The sequence below is a fragment of the Cydia strobilella genome, chromosome 1 (genome assembly GCF_947568885.1).
Source record: "Cydia strobilella chromosome 1, ilCydStro3.1, whole genome shotgun sequence".
NCBI lineage: Eukaryota > Metazoa > Arthropoda > Insecta > Lepidoptera > Tortricidae > Cydia > Cydia strobilella.
In genome coordinates this window covers 30939973-30965411 of record NC_086041.1, presented here as the reverse complement: position 1 = coordinate 30965411, position 25439 = coordinate 30939973, and the positions used below count along the sequence as shown (strand labels likewise).

General features: G+C 39.4%; 3 protein-coding genes and 1 long non-coding RNA gene across 4 annotated transcripts in view; 3 read left to right on the top strand and 1 right to left on the bottom strand.

The window, feature by feature from the left end:
• LOC134744280 (signal-induced proliferation-associated 1-like protein 1) overlaps positions 1–6068 on the top strand; it is a 28507-nt gene extending 22439 nt beyond the window's left edge. The window contains exons 12-16 of the mRNA XM_063678037.1: positions 147–192; positions 286–377; positions 1016–1114; positions 3016–3171; positions 3733–6068. Of these exons, the coding sequence (XP_063534107.1) occupies positions 147–192; positions 286–377; positions 1016–1114; positions 3016–3171; positions 3733–3843 (504 nt within the window). The 3' untranslated portion in view covers positions 3844–6068. The remainder of the gene's footprint in view (positions 1–146; positions 193–285; positions 378–1015; positions 1115–3015; positions 3172–3732) is intronic.
• LOC134744246 (electron transfer flavoprotein regulatory factor 1) overlaps positions 1–25439 on the bottom strand; it is a 225484-nt gene that overhangs the window by 58045 nt on the left and 142000 nt on the right. The gene's annotated exons all lie outside the window — the stretch shown is intronic.
• On the top strand, positions 8173–14474 carry LOC134744324 (uncharacterized). Its single transcript, XR_010128079.1, has 2 exons — positions 8173–9230; positions 9422–14474. It is a non-coding gene; the product is annotated as an uncharacterized LOC134744324 (long non-coding RNA).
• LOC134744151 (trypsin CFT-1-like) lies at positions 16396–20178 on the top strand. The gene is made up of 4 exons (XM_063677860.1): positions 16396–16492; positions 18132–18300; positions 18738–18993; positions 19838–20178. The coding sequence occupies exons 1-4, from the start codon at positions 16450–16452 to the stop codon at positions 20165–20167; spliced, it is 798 nt and encodes a 265-aa protein (XP_063533930.1). The 5' UTR covers positions 16396–16449; the 3' UTR covers positions 20168–20178.

Genomic DNA, 25439 nt, shown 5'->3' with positions numbered 1-25439 from the left:
AATTCAGGGGATTGACAGGGCAAGCTATGCTGGCGCTATCTGCTAAATACTTCGTCCGGCCAACCCCATTATTTCATTGCATCCAACGACAACAATCGAGACCGCAGGACTATTATTAATATGAGTTTGTTTACAATGTCGGACAGGACGAGCTAATGCGGCTGATGGACGCCGAGCTCGGCGGCGACGGTGATAGCGCGCCGCCGCCGCCGGCCACGCCGGTCGCCGCGCCCGCGCTCGCACCCGCACTCGCATCCGCGCTCGCACTCGCACCCGCACTCGCACCCGCGCCCGCACCCGGCCCGCTGCCGCTGCCCGACGCGGCCGCGCTCGACTGGGCCACGCTGGTGCACACCGCCACCCGCGCCATGCTGCAGGTAAACACTTACACTTTTGACCGCCAGTGACTAAATAGCAAATTAAGGCTACGCGCGCACTGCGGATTTCTGCCGTGCGTTTTTTCCGCAAAATCTGTGAAGTATGCAACCTCCTTGAAGTGCGCGCATTGCGGGAAATAATCTGTATGCGGATTAAAATCTGTGGTTTGCTGCAGATTGGTTGCGGTGCGGCGCCGCACGAATTTTCTGCATCCTATGGACTATTGAATAAATCCGCGCACTGCGGAATAAAATTCGTGCGGACACCGGCCGGCAGCCATCCAGAGAGGCAGTTGTTCTCGAGACACGGTGCTGCGCGGTCATGTCGTCGCCTAGCGTAGTAGTCCATTTTCAACGTCCGTTCTTAACTTGAGTTGGGACTAGAATGGCAAAACGTGCGGATATGTCACCGCTGTGCGCGTACTGGACACACGGTTTTTTTTTCCTTTGCGTTTTTAAAAACGCACCGCAACTCGGTGCACCGCAGTGCGCGCGTAGCCTTATACGACTAACCCAAAGGCCACGGTACGAGTGCTTCCGGCGCCCATGTTTGACGCGGAACGCTCGGTGGGCGAGTCCGACTTGGCCGGTTTTTTTCAGCATTAGCATAATATATGACACCTTTAATCTTGTTTCAGATTTGCGAAGAACATCAATATCCATCCATAGACAACCCTGATCCTACTCTAGAACCTCTTCCAAGTGAACCGACACATGACTCTTGGTCTGAACTACCAGTAAGTACTTAATATTAGGGTTTATTACATTAGACGAAACGAAATAAGTGCATACTACAAACTAGAAACTAGTCTGAGCATAAGGGTGATTTACTGCATATACGGGCGTATAGTGATAAAATACGGTGTATGGCTTTTGCAGCTTGACCTTCAGAATTTTTAGTCTTGAGCTTGTTGTTTTATTGAGCTGTAATTTTTTTGCCGTCCTACGTGATCACGGCGGCGACAGGCGATCCCCGCCCAATACTAGTCAAATCAGTTTTAGAACTGGCAAAATGATTTGCTAATATGGAATTTATATGAAACATTACACAGTCACGTCACGGTCAACTCACCTACTTCTTATATATCTATCCAATTCATTAAACAGAATTTGTGTTTAAAAATAACGCTATCCATGTTTTTCTAATAATTAATTGGTGCTTTATTTCATGCTGATATCAGAAAAAGCAACTGAACTACAGTATATGGTAGAGTCTTTAAATTGCGCTAGTAAACTCGCTGGCCTGGAAATGAACCTCTCCAAAACTATGTTAATGTCTAACAGCACTAAGTTACCAATATATGCTGACGACGAACCTCTTAAATATACTGATAAATATATTTATCTCGGTAAACAAATTAGCTTCGACATTTCAAGCAATTACCAAGAGGTGGAACGCAGAGCACAGCTAACATGGAATAAATACTGGAGCTTAAAAGAAATATTTAAGAGCAACTTGCCAATCAATCTGAAGACTAAGGTAATGAATACTTGCCTCATACCATGCCTGACCTATGCTTGTCAGACTTGGAAGTTTAATAAGAATCTGCGAAATAAAATTACTACGTGCCAGCGCGGAATGGAGCGCAGTATGTTAAATATAAAACGAATAGAGAGAATACGCCACACAAAAATAAGAAACATCACCAAAGCAACAGATGGCTTGGCATATGCTTTAGCGCTTAAATGGAAGTGGGCTGGACACGTCGCGCGCCTTGAAGACCAGAGATGGACGAAAAGTGTGACCGCATGGAGGGGACCACCAGGCAAACGAAAGCAAGGGAGACCCAGAAATCGGTGGGAGGATGAAATCAAACATACAGCGGGTCCAAGCTGGATGCAAACTGCAAAATCCAGAGACGATTGGTTCACCTTGGAGGAGGCCTTTACCTGCAGAGGGGTTCTTGCAGAATAACTCACGGGAAAAGAATCAAATAATAATATTCTAATATATTTTTTTTTTTTTTTTTTTTTTTTTTTTTTTTTTTTTTTTTTTTTTTTTTTTTTTTTTTTTTTTTTTTTTGTTATCTCATAGTTTACTAACACTAAAATAGCTACAATCTTTTTTCATGATATTACTAACAAGACTACTTTTAGAAACTGTATAATTAATTAATTCTGTAAGAAATAAAGGCTTTTTTATTTATTTTATTTATTTATTTATTTCATGCATGGTGTGAAATAATTTATTTAAAATACAGTCAAATACCCTATTGACCGCGGCGGGAGACACATGGGAGTAGAGACCACAACCATTTTAGCTCTCGTCTAAAGACGCTCGCACACGAAAAGAACAACCTTTTTTTAATGCGTTTATTAAGTTTACTTTATGGCTCCTCTACACTAACGGCGATGATAGACGAGGACTAGCGGGCACGACAGTGTAGAGGGTTTACTCGGCAGTCCCCGTCAGTCATCGCCAATGATCACCTGCGACCCGTGAGTTGTCGGTTTTTTGAGCACGCATCAAAGGGAATCGCCGGGTGGTCGCGTTGTACTGGCGATCATGTGGATGCTTGCACGATGATACTAACAACGATAATCGCCGATAGTAGTAGAGGAGGCATTAGACGTAAGCGTAGGTGGTCTCGATACTAGCCTCCTTCATTGTTGGAGCTAAAGTTGTAATGTTGTGCAGACATCGGACGCTGTGCCGCCCCCGCCCTTGCCCTCGCCCCCGCCCCCGTCGGCCTCCCCCCTGGCGCCGTGCGCGTGCGGGCTCGCGGCGCGCGCGGCCGCGCTGGAGGCCGAGCGCGCCGCCGCCACGAGACACGCGCAGCAGCTGGAGGAGGAGGTACGCTAGCTTTAATACGAGTGTGGCAGGATCGCCATGTGGAGCGGGAAGTAGGGCAGCAACTAAACAACACAACTATTGCGTAGATACTGACTTTTATCCAGAAAAGCGTTACCTATTTATACTTACGTTATTAGCAACATGCACAAAACATAACTCACTCACTCAACGACAAAGGCGTTGCCAGCCGATGGTCTAGAATCTAGTCCATCCCCCGATGATATAAATTGATGGGAGTAGGTATGAATGGTGATGTATGTATATCGTCACCTAGGAACCATAGTACAATCTTTGCTTAGTTTGGGGCTAGGTTGATCTGTGTAACTGTAAGATGTCCCCTGATATTTATTTATTTAAGTTTGTACTTTGATGGTTGTATTTGGCTCCAATTTTTTTATCAGTAGCTCTCCTACGCTTCTGTCTTATGACTTATGACCCTTTATTTTAACAAATATTTACAAATCATAAAATCTCTCGGCAAAATAATCCTAATAAAAGACCTAGAGGTATTTATAAGATGAGACATAAGATATTAGATACTGATTTAATTTATTGTAACAGGTCCGTCGCTTACGCCGTCACAACGCACGTCTACGAGAAGAAAGCGCCCGTGCCGTTTGGCAGCTGCGCCACTTCACGCAGTGGCTCAAACGGACCGTCGACCGGCAGTGATCTGGCGTCTCGCTCGCTCCCACACCAGTGATCTGCTGTCTCGCTCCTATTCAACACGAGTGTACAAGTAACATGACTCGAGGCTTAGGCAGCTGTGACACTTCACGCAGTGGCTTAAACGAACCGTCGACCGCCAGTGATCTGCTATCTCGTTCGCTCCTTCGCCAGTGGTCACCTGTCCCACTCCAACACGACGTTGAGTGTACATGTCACACGACTCGCGAAGGCTGAGGCAGCGGCGGCACAAGCGGATGGTCGAAATGATGTCCTGCTCACGCAAACAGCAGTCATCTCGCTCCCACACCGGTAAACGCCCGTCCCGCTTTGGCAACAGCGTCATCTAGTGTACAGGTAGCAAAGTAAAATTCTACTCCTAGCACTCGGACTCTGGTAGTATACTTGCGTAAAACTATCGTAGCGGTCTTTATGCTTTAAATTTAGTTATGACAGATACATATGTAGAATACAAATGCGACCTGTTTCTATTAACAGACTTTTTATGTTTACTAGTATCCTTGCCGTAATTTTCCCACAGCGTGTCTTCCCGGATAAAAATACATAACCAGGGACATACGTTAAAAAAACAACAACGGTACAACGGCGCTTATAGGCCTAATCAAGGTCATCAAATAATACGTAACGCAAATTTTAGAAACCCCGCCCCCACTCCCCCTCCCCCCTGTAACGCGCCGTAACGTTTTCGTGTTTCCCCCCTCGCCACTACCTAAAGTTACGTAACACCCAACTGACCATTTTTACCTGAAAGTCACAATTATGTTCAGCAAAGTATAATCATACAATTGAAGAAATGAGCGAGCGTGTATGAGGAATGTTGTGAAAATGAAGGAAGCGAAAGAAAAATTTAATATCCTCCCGATTATAGTGGTGCAGGAATACGTCAACTGGTGATGTTGCTGGTGGTGAGGCCTGCGATTATTTTAAGGCCGTTCCATCGGTTCGCCGCTGTCACTGTCACATTTCGCAAGAAAGAACGGGAAAGATCATGCGCGCTAAGGGTCAATTTTGATCGAATTTTGTCGATTTTTATTTATTTTAAAAACGTTACCTTACAATATCGAAATTCGAAAGCTATGAAATTACTATTTAAGTTAAGATTGTTTTTTCTTCTTTTTTTGTTTATAGTATTACATAATAAATAACCGAGTAAAGTTGGATTAAAAGTCCGAGTTAGAGGTTACTTTGGGAATTAATTGTATCTAGCTAAGTGTCATAATTCATATATCGGAAGCTATCATATTAAAGTTAATATAGTCAAGATTTACATATATTTTTTTCACGTCTACGAATATCAACGCCTTTTAGAAAAACATGATCATATAAGGAGATTTTTCGCCTTCTGGCTCAGGGAACCGCCTTAAAGTAATAACATATTTATTCGGTATTCCAGATCTACGTCCATCTTGCCAAACACGCCACGGTCCATTGGTTACGTTGTACGGATAAACCAAGTATTAGACTACAATCTAAAAAATTGATAAGATCACAGATTAATTTACCTGATTGACACACCGTATTTGCAATTTTTGATAATAACAAACTGATATTTTTGCACAAAACATGTTTGTGTTAGGTAATTAGTAGAAAATAATTTAAAAACCTAATCTTGTCGGATTAATTTTTAATCTACATGAGACAGTTTAATTTCCTGCTTAACTTATCAAAATAATTAATCAATTACAATGTACGTAGTACCTTCACGCTCCGCGATTGTTGCGCCATTTAGGCTCCTAGCTAAATTGGTTGTTCAATACTTACGCTATAGAATCTCCTATGCTAAGAACCCTAAATGGCATAACAAACCCGTGTGGCGACTACATATGAATCACGTAATCTATACAGGCTGGCTAAAAAATAAGTACATTTCCGTTGTCAGAGTGGTTTTGGAATTATACTGAGCAACTTTTACTATGGGACCAACCACGAAATGGTCTTCGTTTGTTCCACACCTATTGAAAGCGACACTGTGTACAGATGTAGTACATAATTATTTTCTATCGTATTTTCAAGGAAACGTAGGAACTATTTCAGTCATACGGTACAAAATGTACTAAGGTTGACTGGAGTAACAAATACGAACTTTTCCGAGAAAATACGAAGGAAAACAATTATGCACTACATCTGTATGTATACTTGCTGGGCCGATTTTTGTTTTGTTATCGTTAGATTTGGATAAAATTTGGCTGGCTTGAAGAGCTTTTTATTCTGGGCGGAATAAATACGAAACATAAATTAATAAATAAATAAATAAATTGCGCTTATATTGTATAGAGGGCTTATATTTTTGGGGAGTGGGGAGGGAGTAGAGAGTTTTATCTATCGATCAACTTTTATCGAATCCGACGCAAAAATAATCGATAACAAAATAAAAATCAGCCCTGATGGCAAAATTTTCCGTAATTAATTAGTAAATAGTACGCTTTTTAGTGCTGCTTGTTTACCTACGGGTAAGTAGGTACTCGCCGAATCTATGACGCGTAGGTACTACTATCATACTTCAATCAAACGTATTAGCAGATACTGGCATTGGTTTACGTATATCTGTTAAAATTAATCACCGGCTTATAGGTTCATTAATTTCATTATCGTTTCGTCACGATTACCTACCTACAATACCCAAAACATGTATTATGTGAGATAAACTTATTTACTGAATCGACTCGTTATAAGCCTTAGTTGCACCATTCCACTAACTCAAGGGTTAACTGGTTAAACCTGGAGTTAGCATGGTTACCAGTACAATTTGACACTGAGTTAACGGTTTGACCGCTTAACCTCGGGTTAAGGGGTGGTGCAAGTGGCCCTAATTAAGTTTGTTTTTGAGAATTCTTATATTATATGTATACAATATATCCTATTTTAGTTCCTGAGGTGCCTGGGACAACTGGCATTTCAATAAAATGTATGGGTCCAAAACGCAAAATTATACCGACGTGACAATTGTCACGAACTGAAACATGCTATAGTGTTAATATAGGAATGAAACAGTGTCGCATTTGTTTTAAGTTCCATTTTTATCACGGCATATTCAGATTTATTTATTTGCCTGAAGGGAGTTAGCGGGTTTGAGTCTCGATCTTTATGTAGATAAGTTTTATTGTAGCGTCAGCTGCAGGTACTTGCAAGGCACAAGTCTCTCTGTAGCTGTTTGATGTAAAGCCTGACCAGAAATATATGATAATTGTCAAGAGGGCGCTGTTATTCTCATGTATAGGGTGACAGTTCAGTATAGTATGAAAAAATTAGTTCCAGTGAAATTCCGCAACATGGCGCGTGATCATATATACCTGGTCAGGCTTTAATACAGATTTATGTATCTTATGAAATACGTGCCTTTATACGCTTCAAACGAAGCGTTTATTTTGACGTCTAACGACTAGCATTTAATGTAAAATATACAGTTAATATACAGTGGGCTACATAGAATATATCTGGGCGGTGCGGAATCAACTGTAATAAAAAGACATGTTAGATTCAATATATACCAGAAAGGTCAATATACCCCGCTGGGCTTAAGGGTCCTCAAACGTTTTGGCTACTTTATCAGCTTGACATAATTATAATAATAATAATAATATTACGGGCAAGTGTCAAAAGGGGCTCTACGTGTTGGTTTCGGCTCCGCGCACGCCTCCCAAAGGTCCGGAACATCATTGCTCCGTGATGGGAAAGACATAATAGAATATTTCAGCCTATATACGTCTATATACTGCTGGGCACAGGCCTCCTCTCATGCGCGAGAGGTCATTGACATAATTTCCCTCGTAATTTTAATTCTATTCTACTCGCTTTTGGTGTCTCTAGTTACCAGCCTTCACCCTTATGACCTAGACAATAGAGTTCAACGAAAAATATCAGGTCAAAGGGTTTTTTTTCCTACAGCGCAAGGCAAAGGAGGGAAATGTTTTTATCAGTCGATGTATGTTTGTTCTTTTGTGGCACTCTAGAGACCAAACGGAACGGGTGGGCCGATTTTGATGATTCTTACATAAATCGATTCATCTTAAGAGGGGGCGTAAAGCTTGCTCGTCAGATCCCTTGGTTATATCACTATCTATTTTATACTAAAATTATACTGCTATGGTAGGTATGCAGGGTAACGATATACAACTGAATTATACATGTTTTCGTGATTTTTATGGTTCCGTAGTCAACTAGGAACCCTTATAGTTTCGCCATGTCCGCCCGTCTGTCTGTGTCTGTCCGAGGCTAAAGGGGCCCACTGACTATCAGTCCGCCGGACGATATCGGCCTGTCGGTTGTTCAGAACTGTCAAATTTTTGTTCTAACTGACAGGCCGATATCGTCCGGCGGACTGATAGTCAGTGGGCCCCTTTAGTTCCGTGATCGTTAGAGCTACAAAGCTGCAATTTGTCATGGATATCTAAATTAATTAATCCAACAAAGTCGTACAATAAAATAAAAATAAAAATGTTTTTAGTGTACCTCCCCTACACGTAAAGTGGGGTGTAATTTTATTTTCGTTTCAACCCTACAGTGTGGGGTATCGTTGGATAGGTCTTTCAAAACGAATAGGGGTCTTCAACAAACATTTTTTTTCTAACAAGCCAACTTTAATCTTTTAAGGTTTTGGTCGGAGTCTGCCCTTGCAAATATAGTCTTAGTTTTCGTGTATTTAAACTAGCTTTTTCCCTTGATTAAAATGTGTACAAATTCAATATTAAAACTACATTCTTACGTTAGCCCATCATCTTTAGTTTTCATTGATCGTTTTTAACTTTAAATGATCTATATTTATTTATATATTTTTATAAATGCTAGTCGTTATAAAGGCGTGGTTGTGATGGTGTCTGCGTGATGACGTGTTTGTTATTGCCTTATTGGATAGTATATTTTACTATGTTGGGCGTTGTTGTTAATATCAATGTTTTGTTATCATATATAGCGATTACGCCCACAGTACATAATTTTCTTAAATTAAGTAAAAATTACGTTGATTATCTATAAAATTTACTGAATATGTACTTCCGTGGGTTTCAATTATTTTTAATGGGTTCCATAATTATAATTGTTGATGTGTTTTTTTATTTTGCTTTGTATGTTTATTTATATTATGGAGATCCAACAGAGCTATCAATACAAAGTAGCAGCAATTCATAAGAGATGCAAAGTCAATTACAGGATCACACTTGTAGCTACATATTATTACATTAGTTTGCTTAAATGAAAAGTGTCGACGCTCGGACACAGCAACACACAACATAAAAGTTCATACAGTACATATTAAATAGAATCCAAAAATAAATTTAATAGTGGAAAAATTACTGCCTTGGGTGAGACTTGAACTCACGGCCTCTGGATCGATACTCCAGCGCTCTGCCAACTGAGCCACCAAGACCTCATCCATAGTCAGCAAATCTTCCCACTATATCGGTCTAGGGGACCCTAGCGATATCTACCGTAAGAGTGTTACACTTCTTAAACGGCCACCGGAGAACCGGAGGGGAAGATTTGCTGACTATGGATGAGGTCTTGGTGGCTCAGTTGGCAGAGCGCTGGAATATCGATCCAGAGGCCGTGAGTTCAAGTCTCACCCAAGGCAGTAATTTTTCTACTTTTAAATTTATTCTAAGCTTAATAGCATCGATCGCAGACGTTTCTGCTTGTTAAAAATTAATTTAGAATCCAGAAATATAACATTTAAAACTTTCGCGTTTTGAACACATATTAAATCACATTTACAATCGCGATGCTATCGCGAATTTATTTTGTTACCTTTATTTACCGACGTTTCGACACAGATTTCACTGGTCGTGGTCGCGGCTAATTGTCGCGATAGACCCGTTTGTAAATGTGATTTAATATGTGAAGAATCCAGAAATGACAAAATTTACATGAAATGTTGACGTGTAAAAGTGCCCTTGTGGCCTATTTCCTGAATAAATGTTGAAGTTTGAATGAAAACATATTTTTTGTTTTTGACAACATTGTTTAAAATCTAAGCCAGACTAATGTATACATATGCTATCCGTATGATAGCTTATAAATCTAATTATTGAATTCTTATTTATAATAATAATCAAAAGACCGGGATTTATAAGGCCCTTGAAATCCAAAATGGAGATATATTAATAATCATACGTATGTATGTAGTTTAGTGATAAGGATATCCAAACTTGTAAGGTGAACACCAATTAGTTTAAGATTTTATAGCCGGCCTTATTTAATATAGAGGGATAGCATTCGAAAGTAGGACCTAAGATATACTAAATATGACAAATTACACTTTTGAATTTACGTATATTCTTAGCAATTAACATTTATCCTTTATTCTCTAGGATTATATTTCGTGGTGCGGCGCGATCCAATTGTTTTGAGATTATTTATTTATTTGTCAGAATTGATTGTGTAAAATGTCGCACGCATCACCATGGCCGATGGACTGAGGTGTATTAATCGATGTAATAATTTGTCTGTAAACAAATATGTACAGTTTAAAAACGTCAAACCTGTGCTTATATAATACAACAAATTCCGTTATCGGATAAGAACAAGTTCTTAATGTTATCGTGTAGGTATGACCAACGGGTTTTACCTCTGCTTTTCTTATCCTGATTTTGTAATTACTGATATGATATTAAATTGATCATTGTCTATAGGCTTTAAGGAACATTCATCGTCACCAGACTAAATACGTCCCAGTGCTTGTCACATGCCTTCTCTCAATGTACAATAAATGTTGGTATAAAGTACCCATGTGTATAATGTGTCCAAAGCGGATTTTGCACACCTTTGAATGCCTTCATAGATGTAGGCAGGTTTCCTCGCTAGATTTTCCATTACCGAAAAGCAACAAGTAAAATTTTTATTAAAATTATTCAATATACAGTCAGATGAAAAAATATCGGTAAACACACCTCAGTCAAATCTAGATTAAGTACCTATTCATAAGTTAAATTAATCGTTTTTGAGTTTAAACCTGCCAAATATACTGTAAGAACTACGTACGCATCCTCAAAAGCGTAGAGCACTGTCTGGCAATATCTATACAACTCAATTTGAACCCTAACAGTACCATTATATATCTATACATGTTTTGAGGTGTTTCGTGCAAAACTTTGTTCACGGAACACTTATGGGATCACTTCGGTCTTGCAAATCAGTTAAATGCGTTTTTCGCAGAGACCGTTTAACGTAGTTTCATATTTACCACTAATAAAGTCCGCCCTAGAGAAAACTAGCGAAACTTACAAAATCGGCTTTAGGTAACCTTCTTGTAACAATTGCTATTTTGACATATGTTTAAATAAGAATATTCCGTATACATTTGTTCGGCTGATCGAAACTATATTAGATCAGATATAACTATTAATTGGTAGCTGTGTTAATTAATGACAAAATAAGAAAAAGGTTAATTTAGCTCAGCAGCTACGGATCAATATTGTTTAACCTTCCATATATTGTTTTTTTTTGTATTTATTAAACGTGTAAGTACTGTGTCTATTACTTCAGGCAAATATCTCAATTATTAGTTATTTCTAGTACATAATTATTATGTAAATAAATAATACCTACGTAGATTTAATCATCATAAAATGAAAGCTTTATTAGTGTAGGCCTTGTAGACGCATTACATAGTTGTTAATGAAGTTAAAAGGTATCATATTCTATAGATTAAGATATAAATCAGTGCCTAGAATAGTTTTTTCTTTCAGTTTAGTATTTTTTTAATATTTATTTTTGTATTATATTTTTGGTTTTGTTGTGTATTTATCGTTGTAAGCTGTTTTGAATCATATAAATCAATTAGATTGAGTATAATAAATCATTAGGTGAGTAATAGATTCGTTGGTCTGAAAAGCTTTCCTGTTATGATTTATGGTATACCTACGTAGTATGCACATACCTATATAGGTATGTTATCAATGTACTCGCCTTTATTGTCAGTAATGTCAGTAGAATATGCGTTGATCATTTTGAGCTCTTCGTCCCTGTAGTCAGTTCAGCTGCCGGCTGTATTTCTACAAGTACAGACACGATTCTTTAAACATAGTACTGTCAGCATCATCGCGTCAAAAGTATCTACCACCCAGACCACCCTCTAATAATTTTGTGTGTGTCTAGTAATGATGGTCAACTTTAAATCGGAATAGGCTCTTTCTGTAATTAAGCTGATAGAGAATGATGCGTACTGTAGTGACGTATGGAGTCGAAAACATCACTGACAAAAATGTAGTGCCTAGAAACATTTCGGTGCCTATATACCGCCTACCTACTTTTCTTATGATTAACTGTCAATGGGATCTACTCTTATCAGAATGTGTCTCGTATGAGACCTCTATTTATTTATTACTGTTTCGGCGGCCCTAAGACGTAACTGACGAAAATATAATGTAGAACCCAGGTTTCTGTTAGAAGGAAGAATATTGTTGCGCTACAGTGGCTTTGTTAACTTCGTGTCAATTAAGGCTTATCTCGGAGTTCAAAAAATCAATGCCTCAAGTAGAACTGTTTTTTTTTTGGAAAAAGCTTAGTGGAGGAAACACGCCTATAAGTATCTGACCGTTGTAAATACAAATCGGCCTACAGCATGTATTTGTCCATAATTCGGTTTGATTAAGTTATTGTCAACGTTAATTTAAAGCTTATGGCGATGTACCGTGTATATGGGGCATTTTCTATGAAAAGGGACCTTATTGTCGATGGCGCTTACGCAGCACAGCGTCGCGCGTCATTGTATTTATATAAGGTCCCTTTTTATAGAAAATACCACATATATGTGACGTTATCGACTTAAAGTTACCTCATTGTCGGTTGTCGATAAGGTTGATTTCAAATTTAAGCTATGGAAATAGCGTCTTATTGACAACCGACAATAAGACGCTTTGGTTGAAAATGGCACATATGTGTCGTTTCCAAGCAAAAAGTCCCACTGTCGCTTGCCATAAGGACACTTTGACAGGTTATTCGTATAGATACAAGCAAATCTCGTCCTTATGGTAAGCGACAAAGTGGGACCTTTGACTAGACTCTGTCTTATTATAATTCAAATGTTTCCCGTGAAAGTTTTTTTTATAAAGCCAGTTTTTAATGTTTTTGATACATAATTTTTTTAGTTAGGTAATTTTACAAAATGTTAAGTAAATGTTAAGATTGATATATTGTCTTGCTCCGTTTGTACAATGTATGGATTATAAGAATCCTTCCCACCACTCGTGTAAGCGTAATTTATTCTAAATCAATGCTTGCTTTACGTATCGTTAAGAATCTTTGTATTAATGACCAAAGCGTTAATCTACAGCCATAATTTTGGATTTATGAGTTGTATACCTACAGATGTATCTCTTTGTTTATTCCCGGTAGTCAAAGACATAAGTAAATGAGTTTGAAACTTTTTGGTGGCGCCATATGCGCTTAAATACATGAAACCATCCATCCATTGTAGTAACCTTCGGAAACAGGATCTTTTTTTGGTGTGTCATGAGTTATGACCTGTAAAACGCATCTACATTTCTTCACGTGACAACCAAAACAAAACTCACTAATTACCTACTAATAAAACAAAACAAGGTGATTATTATTTTGCATTTAGTGAGTTATGGTTGTCACCTGACGATTTACATCACATTGTAGATCAAAGACATCGGCAGATCAGATTTATCGGTATAAGCTTTTAGCTAATATTACCCCATCCAAATATCGTCGGATGTTAACCAAAACATATCTGGTTAAGTATATCGGAAGAGGATCAATAAGGTTCTCGTTCAATTTTATTAATCTTTAATACAATAAAGTGAAAGCAAAATGGTTCATCATAATCGCCAACCCTGACGCAAAACTGTCATATGCCACGGTTTTGCTAGCTCCGTTGCGGGGTTTGTTTATCACATATTGAAATTTGAAACACGATTTTGCTTAAGCCGGATTCACACTTGTCTGTCGTGTTATGTTGTGTTTTGTCGTGACGCATCAGAACGGCAATCGGTTTCATACATTTAATATGGTTGCGTGCACATTTCTCTGACGCACTGCTTTAATCTTTATGCCTCTTCTGCGAACAATTCTTTGGTTTTGGTTATCACCCGACGAATTTGCCGGCGGATACTTGGGTAATTTGACAAATGTCGTAACAGCTGATGAAGAGCTGGGGGTCTAGCCAAGATGACGATAATACATCGACAAACGCCAAACGAAAGAAAAAAATGTGTCAGGATGACAGATGCTATGAAAAGTCACGTGACTATTCCATACATTATTTAAGATTCCATAGACGTTTTCTATCAGTGATTGTCGTCTTGTGTGTGTGCTAGGCCCCCAGGGTGCCTAGCCAAGATGCCAAACGTTTACGTGTCGTAGCGAACGATACGCTAATGTCTCTCTGTCGTACTACATAATATGGAAGAGTGATAGAGATTAGTTTCGCTTAGATTCGATTATTAGATCGCTACGGCGCAAACAATTGGCATCTTGGCTAGACCCTCTGATCTATTTACTCCGCCGATGCCAAGTTAGTGAAGCAGGCTGTTGCCTAACCGTTACATTCCAATTGAATTAAGTACCAAAGGACTTTAATTTTGAGATCTATATCTTACCTCAATCGTGTCTTTCTTGTTGTGCATAAATTTAACAAATACATCATTATTTTAATGTGAGTTTAATCTTTTATTTCAACAGTCATTTACCCCTTACCTACACTGTTTAAACCGCTGTTATTTAAGTTTTCTTTCGTTTCCTTTTTATTGTTTTTAGTAGAGCCAGGGGGGCGATACTGATCCTTTCGGGCATTCTCGGCTTTTTTCGGCTCAACATGACTGCTACGAGCAATTATTACTATTATTAGGGTTGACACAACTTGACGTCCCTTTGCGCGCACAACTACAGCGTTCGCATGTTGTTCGCCTACGTAGTACGCTGCGTTACGGCCAAAGAGTAAAGTAAGTATAATAGGGTTACGGCTCTTAGCATAGGTACATGACAAGTCGGTGTCAAAGATAGATTTAGGGTCAGTTGCACCAACTGTTTGTTATCGTTAAAGAGTTCGCTAAATTTTATTGTATGGGAAGTTTCATAGTAAACCGCCGCGGCGCGCCCGGTGACGTTGATCAGTCTGAGTGCGGATGGTGCAACTGGCACTTAGTGTTTACATTTTTCGCCTTATTACAAAGGAGTAAGGTGTAATAATTTAAAAAGTTCTTTGACGTCGAGAACAATTCTGTAACGAAATACAATACAATACAAATAGCAAATAGGTAATCTTTATTGCACACCTTAATACACAACACAGAAAGAAAACAGCAACAGAAGTAGAGGGAAACAACAGGCGGTCTTATCGCTATAATCTCTTCCAGACAAGAAAGAAAACAGCAACAGAAGTAGAGGGAAACAACAGGCGGTCTTATCGCTATAATCTCTTCCAGACAAGAAAGAAAACAGCAACAGAAGTAGAGGGAAACAACAGGCGGTCTTATCGCTATAATCTCTTCCAGACAAGAAAGAAAACAGCGACAGAAGTAGAGGGAAACAACAGGCGGTCTTATCGCTATAATCTCTTCCAGGCAACCTTTAGGTAGCGGAAAATAATAAATGGTTTGATCTTATTTTGAACGATGTGAAAGTGGTGCGCGCAGAGTAATGTAGAGTCAGCAGCAGAAGTTGCTAAGCGGGCGAGGTGTTCAAAATGATCTTGACGCGACTTTATTATTAAGAGAATAAGAACGTGACAAGGTAATTTTGCAACTTCTGCTGCTGACTGTACTAAGACGATCGTCAAGGTCGTTTCAAAACCATAACAAGTTGTTAAATCGGAATCTCGCTCCTGGTCTAATCAAAAGCAGTTTAACAAGTATAGTTACATTTCCCTCAAAACATATGGCGCAGTAAATTAGCGTCAAACTGGAGGCATGATTTTTTTCTTATACTTAACATCTAAAATCAATATGTAGTGTTCTTCTTAGCAAAGAGAATTGATTGTAATAGAGAGGTAAAGTCTAAGAAAAAAACGTGCCCCTTAGTTTGACATCCAAAACAGATGGCGCTGTAATGCGCCATATATTTTGCGGTCACTGAATTGTCAAACGTCAACTTTTGACAATCAGTTATCACAAAATATATGTAGCTGTACAGCGCCATCTCGTTTACCTGTCAAATACGAATCACGAAATTGTCTTAGATTTTACGCATCTTACTCAATCAATGTAGGTATCTTTGTTCCTAGGTACAGGTAACCTAATTCGTATGGGCGGGACTGCCGGAACATTAGATATAAAAAATGTAGTAGCACTTTTTTTTATTTCGCGTAGGTATATACCATTGACCGCATGACCCAGTCGATTTGTTTATTTTCAATCTGTTAAACGCACTTAAAACCAGAATGAAAATAAAATTTGGAAACAATAGTGGCATTAATATGTCTCGTCGTGGACAGACTCGCGGGCAAATAGGTTCTTATCTTCTAATACATCATGAATAACCATGATGTACCTAATGCCAAACAATCAAAGCAAATACTTAATTGATTATCAAACTGATAATCCTAAAAAGATTAAACTACTATCGATAGGAGAGCGACCTATAAATGCCTATGAATCTCCAGTTAACCGCAGTACCGTCAGGTAACCCACCAGAACCATGCGGGCTTTGATTCTACTCGCCCTTTTGGGCTTCGCTGCCGGTAAGATTTATTTTTAATTAACTCGATTTTTCTCCTCGCCAACTGTATCTTAAACTGGGAAGTTTTATGCCGATTTTTATGAATTAAAAAAATATATAACAGTGCCATCAAGTAGGTTAAAACCTAAAGGCCAGTCCAGCCTGGACAATTACCAAGATTTTGAAAAATTCATCGCCGAAAACGATAAGGGAAAACGTAGATAATTGAGATTAATTCCGTGATTTTGAGGTAATTTCCTGAAGTACTGAAGGTAAATGCATTTTCGCTGATTTCTTCCAAACCAGAGAGACTAAAGTCCCGCAGACGTTATTTAGGTACACGTTATTTATAACGTTATTTTAAAATAAAATAATAATCCTATTTCAAAGGCCTTATTCTTGTTTTTTTTGGGACTATATATATGGCCATTATGGCCTGGATGCCATTAGCCCTTTAAGCCAAATCTTACAGTACAGAACAAAACTAGAGTAAAGGAACAAGCTATGATGGCGCCATCTATACAAACCTTAGACAGTTGCCAACCCCATTACGTGACATATCCATGCAATTAAAACACAATTATCTAACTAAGTTATGCAGCTACAATGCTACGAACAGACACACTTACCTGAACTTTACGCCTATTTTTGTGTCGGAGTTAAAGAGTTAGGGAAAGTCTTTTGAAATAATTTTGTTTAGCACCACAGGATCTAGTAGTTTATTGGTAATAAAAACAACCGGCCAAGTGCGAGTCGACTCGCGCACCGAGGGTTCCGTATTTTATATATATATATATATTCGAGTTGATTGAATGAAGGTAAATTGCGGTTTGCGTTTTATGACGTATTTAAAAAAACTACTTACTAGATCTCGTTCAACCCAATTTTCAGTGGAAGTTTGCATGGTAATGTACATCATATATTTTATTTAGTTTTTCATTCTCTTATTTTAGAAGTTACAGGGGGGGGGGCACATTTTACCACTTTAAAAGTGTCTCTCAAACTATTCAGTTAAGAAAAATATTATATTAGAAACCTCAATATCATTTTTGAAGACCTGGGTTTGATGAAAAAAAAAATTTTGAGTTTCAGTTCTAAGTATGGGGATCCCCCAAAATTTATTGTTTTTTTTCTATTTTTTTGTGGAAATCTTAATGCAGTTCACAGAATACATCTACTTACCAAGTTTCAACAGTAGTTATATAGTTCTTATAGTTTCGGAAAAAAGTGGCTGTGACATACGGACGGACAGACAGACAGACATTTGGCTACGGAACCCTAAAAAAAACACCTGTATACTTGTATTGAACGGCGTCGATTATCATTATCATACCCTCTCCGTGGGTATACATACCTACCCATATTATATTAAATACTGTAGATAATGTATTGGGTACCCTCACGGAGAGGGCGTGATAATCGCTACGTTCTATAGGTACCTACATATTATCAATTATACAGTGAATTTATAAAATTGGTCAGTAACAGTTGCTACTGGATCCCGTATCGCTAAACAAAATGATTTTAGGACACATTCCTTAACTCCGACACAAAAATATAAAATATGTAACAGCAAACAGTTATAAATTATAATTTATAATTATATGTGTCAGCCGTCATAATTAAGTATGTAAGCATAAATTGTAAATATATGTTTTCAGCCGTTCCTAGGAACATACAACGCATTGTGGGGGGCACTCCCACCACAGTGGAGGAATACCCGTACATGAGCAACATGCAATACGGGTGGTGGGGCATCTGGTGGAATCAGGCTTGCGGCGGCTCCCTCATCAACTCACAGTCCGTCCTCTCGGCGGCGCATTGCTACCTGTAAGTAATCTAATCAATTTCATGTTTTGAACACTCTCAGAAGAGGTCATAATTCTTAAAGATAACAGTTGTTTGGAACAATAATTAAAAGAATTAACTAACAGAGGGTGCCTAACCAACGTGCCAATCGTTTACGCTCCTTAGCGTAGTCATCTCTATCATTCTTCCATATCGTTCGATAGACACAGTTGCGTTTCGTTCGCTACACAGAGCATAAACGATTGGCACGTTGGCTACCCACCCAAATCCCGAGTATAAGATACTTGCGATCAGCTGCTAAAAACTTTTAATTCCTTCTTTACGATCTAACTTCGCAGTTAGGTACAGGTACTACATGTATATTCACGCGAGTGGACACTCAATCGCTGTTCACCTTGCCACTCGCAGTGTCGCACAAATGCTAACTGTGTGGTAATGCAATCATTTTTATTTTGTAGCGGTGACAGTCCTTCCGAATGGCGAGTTCGCCTCGGCACGTCGCAGGCGTCGAGCGGCGGCACCGAGCACTCAGTATCCCAGCTGATCTTACATGCCGGCTACAGCGACTGGACCCTCGACAACGACATTGCTATCATCCGCCTCGCCACCCCCGCCGTATTCAGCAACAGCGTGGCTCCCGTCAGCATCGCTGGCGCCAACTACAACCTCGCTGATGGCACTCAAGTCACTACCATCGGATGGGGCACTCTCTCCGTAAGTTAATATAGACGGTCTTGCATAATTTTTTTTGTTCGCGGTGCGCAAAGGGTCAACTTCAGCACGCTGCGCTAAACGAAGTTGCTGTTTTCCGGCTCCGTCGAACCGAAAAATAGTAGGTATACACACATAGGCCAGTAATTAAGAAACTGGGGAAATACCGTTCCTCCAACTTACAGACAACCAATAACACTATACCCTACTCATAGTGTTGTGTTCCTGCCGATGAGTAAGGTTTCCAGAGCTCAACGAGGGGTTCAACCCCTCATTTCCTGACCCATCAACTGACCGCCCCCTCAACCCCATAGCCTCTCAAACCCTAAATCGACAAGCCCCAACCCCTCAACCCCCAACCTGAAGACCCCAAAAACATCACCCTCTGCCTTAACCTCTTACAACTACCCCTCACCTCTCAGCTTCTTCAGTCATTTACAATACTACCTACATCCAAAATCATAATACACCAAATTATAAGAGGGATTAGAGGGAAGTTCCACATATCGCCCGTGGTCTTCATCATCATCAGGTTGGCTACTCCATAAAATTGATGGTTTTCGAGAGCAAATGCTCGATTTACTTTAGAAAACACCGAAATCCCCATATACGTGCCTTTAAAAATTGAGTAATCCCCTCAAATCCTCATGGATCCCATCATCAGAACCAAATCAATATGGGACCACCTTGGAGGTAACTCCTTTAGTCCTTTCAAACAAAAAAAGAATAAAACGATAAATACGCTAATAGAAACGATGGTGTCGGAGTAATCGGTGAACATAGATAATTCCATTTCCACCTCTCTGTTTGATTTACTATGTTGGATTAAACTATTAACTTCTCGCAGAGCGGCGGCAGCTCCCCTGAGCAGCTCCAGCACGTAGACATCTTCACCATCAACATGGACTTCTGCAAAGAAAGATACGCGTTCCTGAAGAGTCAGTCCGGTTTCCAAAGTTGGCCTGATGTAACTGACAACATGCTGTGCGCCGGTATCCAAAACGTCGGCGGCAAGGACGCCTGCCAGGGCGACTCCGGCGGTCCTCTCGTCCACAAAGGCACCACCGACGTGCTCATCGGTGCCGTGTCCTGGGGCTACGGGTGCGCCCACCAGGACTATCCCGGTGTCAACGCTCGCGTCAGCAGATACACCGAATGGATCGCCGCCAACGCTTAAAACCGTAACACGTAGATATAATAAACCCTTGTTTATATTGAAACGTCGTTTTACTTTTTAGAACATTTAAGGCCCCATTTCTATATAGGAACAAGCCATCCAACTTATCTGCCATTAAGACGGCTGTGTATCAAATCAAAATCAGACAGTTGCGAAAAGTATGAAAACGGACCCAATCCCTAATAGGTAGAGTCCGACGAAAGCGCTTCAACCACCTTACTTAATTAGTAAGTAACTGACAACAAGGACGCTCGCCTATTTATACGTTAGACTCGGTAGACATAGATATCTAGAATAGAATAGAATAGGGGTACCCACACCATAGGGTTAAAGCAAAAAAAAACATCCCCACTTTACGTGTAGAGGAGCCAAGATAACTCTGCAGTGATTTTTATAGCACATGTGCAAATGTTATTTCGGAATCAGGATTTACCTCAAAACATATGGCGCAAGCGTCAAACTGGGGGCATGATTTTTAGTGTTCCGTGCAAAACTTTGTCTTGACAAACGGAACACTTATTATGGGATCACTTCGGTCTTGCAAATCAGTTAAATGCGTTTGACATAGATGCCTAAAATTTGAAACAGTTATAGCAATTACCACCACTAATATTGTAAATAAGTCAAAACCGCTTATTTCTCATTTTAGCAGGTAATTTAGGAGATTGAGAGGGGTAACCTGTTTTTTTTATTTTATTTGCAAGAATCGAGTGGGGTACCATTAGAAAGCTTGCAAAAAATTGAGTCGATAGACTGATTTTGACTTCATTTTAGACTGCAGTAGTTTCGATAAAAAATGCATTTAAAGTTGCAAGTTTTCATACAAAAAGATTCGCCTCTGTCCTGGGAATTTTCGGATAAACTATAGCTAACAGGCAGCTAACCAGCCAGTAACCAACTAAATCGAGTATGGAGACGGCGGGAAAATTATCAGGTTAACCTTATCTTTAATCGTTTTTTAACTGCAGCCTGATCTTAGGTTACTAAGGCCAGGATTACACTTGTAAGTTTTACTTACGTAAGTAGGGACACAGCTAATACTACAGAATGATATATGAATATCGTTATCTCATTCTAGCAAATAGCTTTGTCCCTACTTACGTAAGTAAAACTTACAAGTGTAATCCTGGCCTTAGGTTCAGTTACAAGCTTGGATCAGCTTCTTAGACTGGTAATTTCATATTAGGAAGTCGTTTTAGCGAGAAAGATCTTTACTTAAAACTTTGGCATTGAAATTAATGACTTATGTGTGTGACACAAAGTTTAATTCAACTTGCTTATTTTTGTGGGTTATTTCATTTTTTTGTAATAGTCTACCAAATGCATGAGAGAAAAAAAGATCTACAAAATACAACCTTGTTATAATGCAAATAAGCTTAAATTTCGAATGGACTATCTCAATGTCGTCGCTATACTTTTTTTTTTTTTTTCGTCAGAAAATGCTTTTACGCATACCCGGGCTTGTAGAGGGAGCCCGGGTTATGCAGGACTCGACGGGTGTATGTTGCCCGTAATACCTGCTAAAAACTGACGTTGGCCGCTTCGCTGGCTTTAGGTGGGAACACGGGTCCACTTGCGTATTCTCCGCGGACCCACCAGCAGCTGACTAGTAATGACTAGAACAATAAAGGGGGGAGAAATCACACTTCCCCCCGGGCTGACCTAGCAGAAACGCGCTTTGCCGAGCTTCCCGCTCGAGGGGATCAGCTTGGAGCGACGGAAACCCTCCATCTCCGCCGCCCGCTACCCTTATTTAGGGTGGGAGATTTCGGTCGTGCGCAGCGCGCCTCCTCCCTACTCTTCGACGGCGAGTGGAGTCTGCTTCCGCCGCAATCTCCCTTTCGCGCTCATTTTTCTCTTTCTGCGCCACCACTTCCTCGCAGAAGGAGAGCATCGCCTGCCACGCCGTTACTTGCCTCACCATGGCAGCAATCACTGCCGGCAAGGACAAGTCCGACCCTACTACAGGAATGAGTACGGATCGCTGCGAGCCCCATGCTGGGCACACTTCCAGCGTGTGCTGGGCCGTATCTTGTTCCGCTATGTCGTCGCTATACTTACTCAACCTCATATCTGCAAAAATCATTTGATGGAAATGTCGCTTTTCTTTCATTCGGAATACGGGTGTTTTTGTCATCAAATGAGTGTTGCAGATACGAGGTTGAGTAAGTATAGCGGCGATGTGTTGTTGGAGTAAACCATGAGTAAACTTTAAATGTTTAAATTAAGAATTCCGTTCTTTATTGTCGTTTTGTTTTTTTACACAATAAAGCTCATAGACTTAGTAAAACGTATATAGATAACAAAGTAATTTAATATTTATTAGAGAGTATCTAATTCGTCGAAACAATATACACAATATCCCTTTACATTAAGTACGATGACATTTGTGTATAATTGTATAGAGCATGTATATTTTTGAAAGGATAGGTGAGAGCAGCAATCAGCCCAAGTAACATAGATCACGTTCTGTTACGAGAAAATAATCTTGGAAGTCCATATGACAATTAAAAATGTTATTCTAGTTTTTGGAAACAGGTAAAGTTGACGAAATTGAGCCGATGTTGTTCAAACTTGTTTGAATGATCGGCTCACTTTATCGGCCCGATTCGAACTATAAGATACGATATATTACGATTATATTTACGATACCTACGTTTTTTTTGAACAAACGTCACTTTTGACACTGACTAATACATATAGTCGTAATATTTGACGTATCTTAAAGTTCGAATCGGGCAGTATATTTCGTCAACCTTAGAGCCAGCGACAAATTGGTACTCATGAATCCAAGTTCTACTAAAATATTTTTTTCTTTTAAAAACAATAATGGAAAAGATTTTCTTTTTTAAATTCTTTGAAAAACACGATAATATTATATATTTTTCCTCGTCCTAAATTCAAACTTGTAGAAAATATAAATAACTTACTCATAACATACTTTTTTGACAGCTTAAGTAGAGTAATAACATTAATGCGGTTTATATTGCTATAAAAACATTATAAAAACTTAGTTATAAAAACTCGGACTGAATTCAGTATCAAGTGAACGTAGTTTAGCGAAAAGGATTCATCCATAAAATATTATGACATTTAAATTAATTGATTTTCTGTTTGAAAGAAAGATATTTTTTTAACAAATTGTGGATTAGATCCTTTTCCCTAAACTACGTCCAATTATTGATAGAGTTCGAGTGTCACTATGTCATCATTAATGTCAAATTTCTATGAAAATATGACGTTTATCTCATTCTTACACTACTTACACTGTCTCACTTTGTTAGCTTAGACAAACTACATTTTTAGCAGTTCTAAATAATATTAAAGTCTATATATATATGGCATATGGAACTAGAAACAAAATCAAATCAAAATAATAAGTTCTAAATTCAAATTGAAGCAGTATAGAATACCGATACCTATAATGGTGAACCATAAAATTGACCTATTCGAGTCTGAGCGCTTGGATGTAACGTTGCACTTGCCGTTTTGACTGCACAATTCCTATCAATTATCTCCTAGGTTTTTGTCGAATACAATGGCTCGCTTTTTGTATATACTTGCGAATGACTACATTGATGATGAATGTGTCACTGAGTTTCATAGAATACTTTCCCAAAACACAAATTACCGTCCCCGCGACGTACTTTTGATGCAGGCTATGCATCTAATCGAGTCCGTTCCCGCCGAAGAAGATCACTTACTTTGACTACTTAGTACTTCCTTAGCACTTCCGTATCCAATCTGTTCCTTACAAATGGCTTAATCTTCATTAAGTATCTAAAAAAAGGGTTTATTGACATTTTTATTTTCTGTGATCTCTTAACGACACGGTAACGATACGGTAGCTTCTACGCTTATCTAATTAAACGTGGAATTACGAAACGAAAACGTAGAACTAACATTAGTAAGTAGCATTTGCACATAACAAGCAAAATGGAATATCTTCACAGCGCTTTGTACGTCGTTTTTCTATTAAAGGAATACATTTTGCGATAACTCAAAAACGGCTTGACTGATCATGTTGCCTAGTTTTTTTTTTCAAGATAACATGATCCCATTGTGTTAGTATTACATATTATAAGGCTTAAAAACTATGTTAATACTTAAAAGTTATATTAGATTTAATTAATTTAGTTAAGGTTATCATTATTGGACAACAAACTTGATCAGCAATCATCCTTAGAATGCTGTTTGTGCTATCCCTGGTTCTGCGCAGTAATGAGCCCGCTTTCTTGCGTATAATTGCTACAAAGCCATCGGTTCGAGCCTCCGCAAACATGGCGGAGGCGCTACAGAACCTAGGCAGCCCAACCAGCACTGAAGGCGTTGTTGTACACCACTCGTAGAGCGTTATACGATTTTTGGGTATAGCTGACCCAAAGGCTACCTGTGTAAAAGGATGAACAAAACGCCTTAAACAAAGTTATTTTTACCGCTTTTGAACATCTAGCAAACCTTCGGGCCAGCATATTCGCCCTTACGCACAACGCTCTCCGTTCTCTCTCCATGTCCTCGTCGTCCTTTAAGTCGTCGGTAACAATATGCCCTAAGTATTTAAACCTATAGACTCTCTCGAGAGCGATCCCGTTGAGTCGAACTGGGGGCACATGTGAGGGGCATTTGTTACCGGACTTAAAAACCATTACCTCACTCTTTTTACCATTGTAAATCAAACCGTGTGAGGAGGCATAGGACTCGCATATGGAGACAAGTTTGCGGAGCGCGCCAACCGAGGGCGCCAGCAGCACCATGTCGTCTGCGTAACTGATGTTGTTCAGGCACACGCCATCAACATGGCAGCCGACATGAGTGCTGCTAAGCTGCTCGATCAGCGCGTCTACATATAAGTTGAATAATATTGGTGAACTTAACCCACCCTGTCGTACGCCACATTCAAGCCTATACGGTTCCGTAAGCTCACCCGCCCACCTCACACGGTTTTCATGATTGAGATACCAATGCCTGAGAAGGTGAATGAACTCTGGTGGTAGCTTCGACTTCTGTAATTTCTGCCATAAGATGTCGTAGGAGACGAGATCGAAAGCTTTGGACAGGTCCAAAAAACAGGCGTATATCGGCGTCTTTCTATCTGTGTAGTATTTAACAGTGTGCTTTAAGCCAAGGATTGCTGTTTCTGTTGACAGCCCAGGTCGAAATCCGAACTGATTGTCATGCAGTTTGACATAGGTTCTCAAATATGAATTTAGCACACTGTCAAACACCTTTGCCACAATTGTAGCCAGGGAGATAGGCCTGTAATTTGACCCAT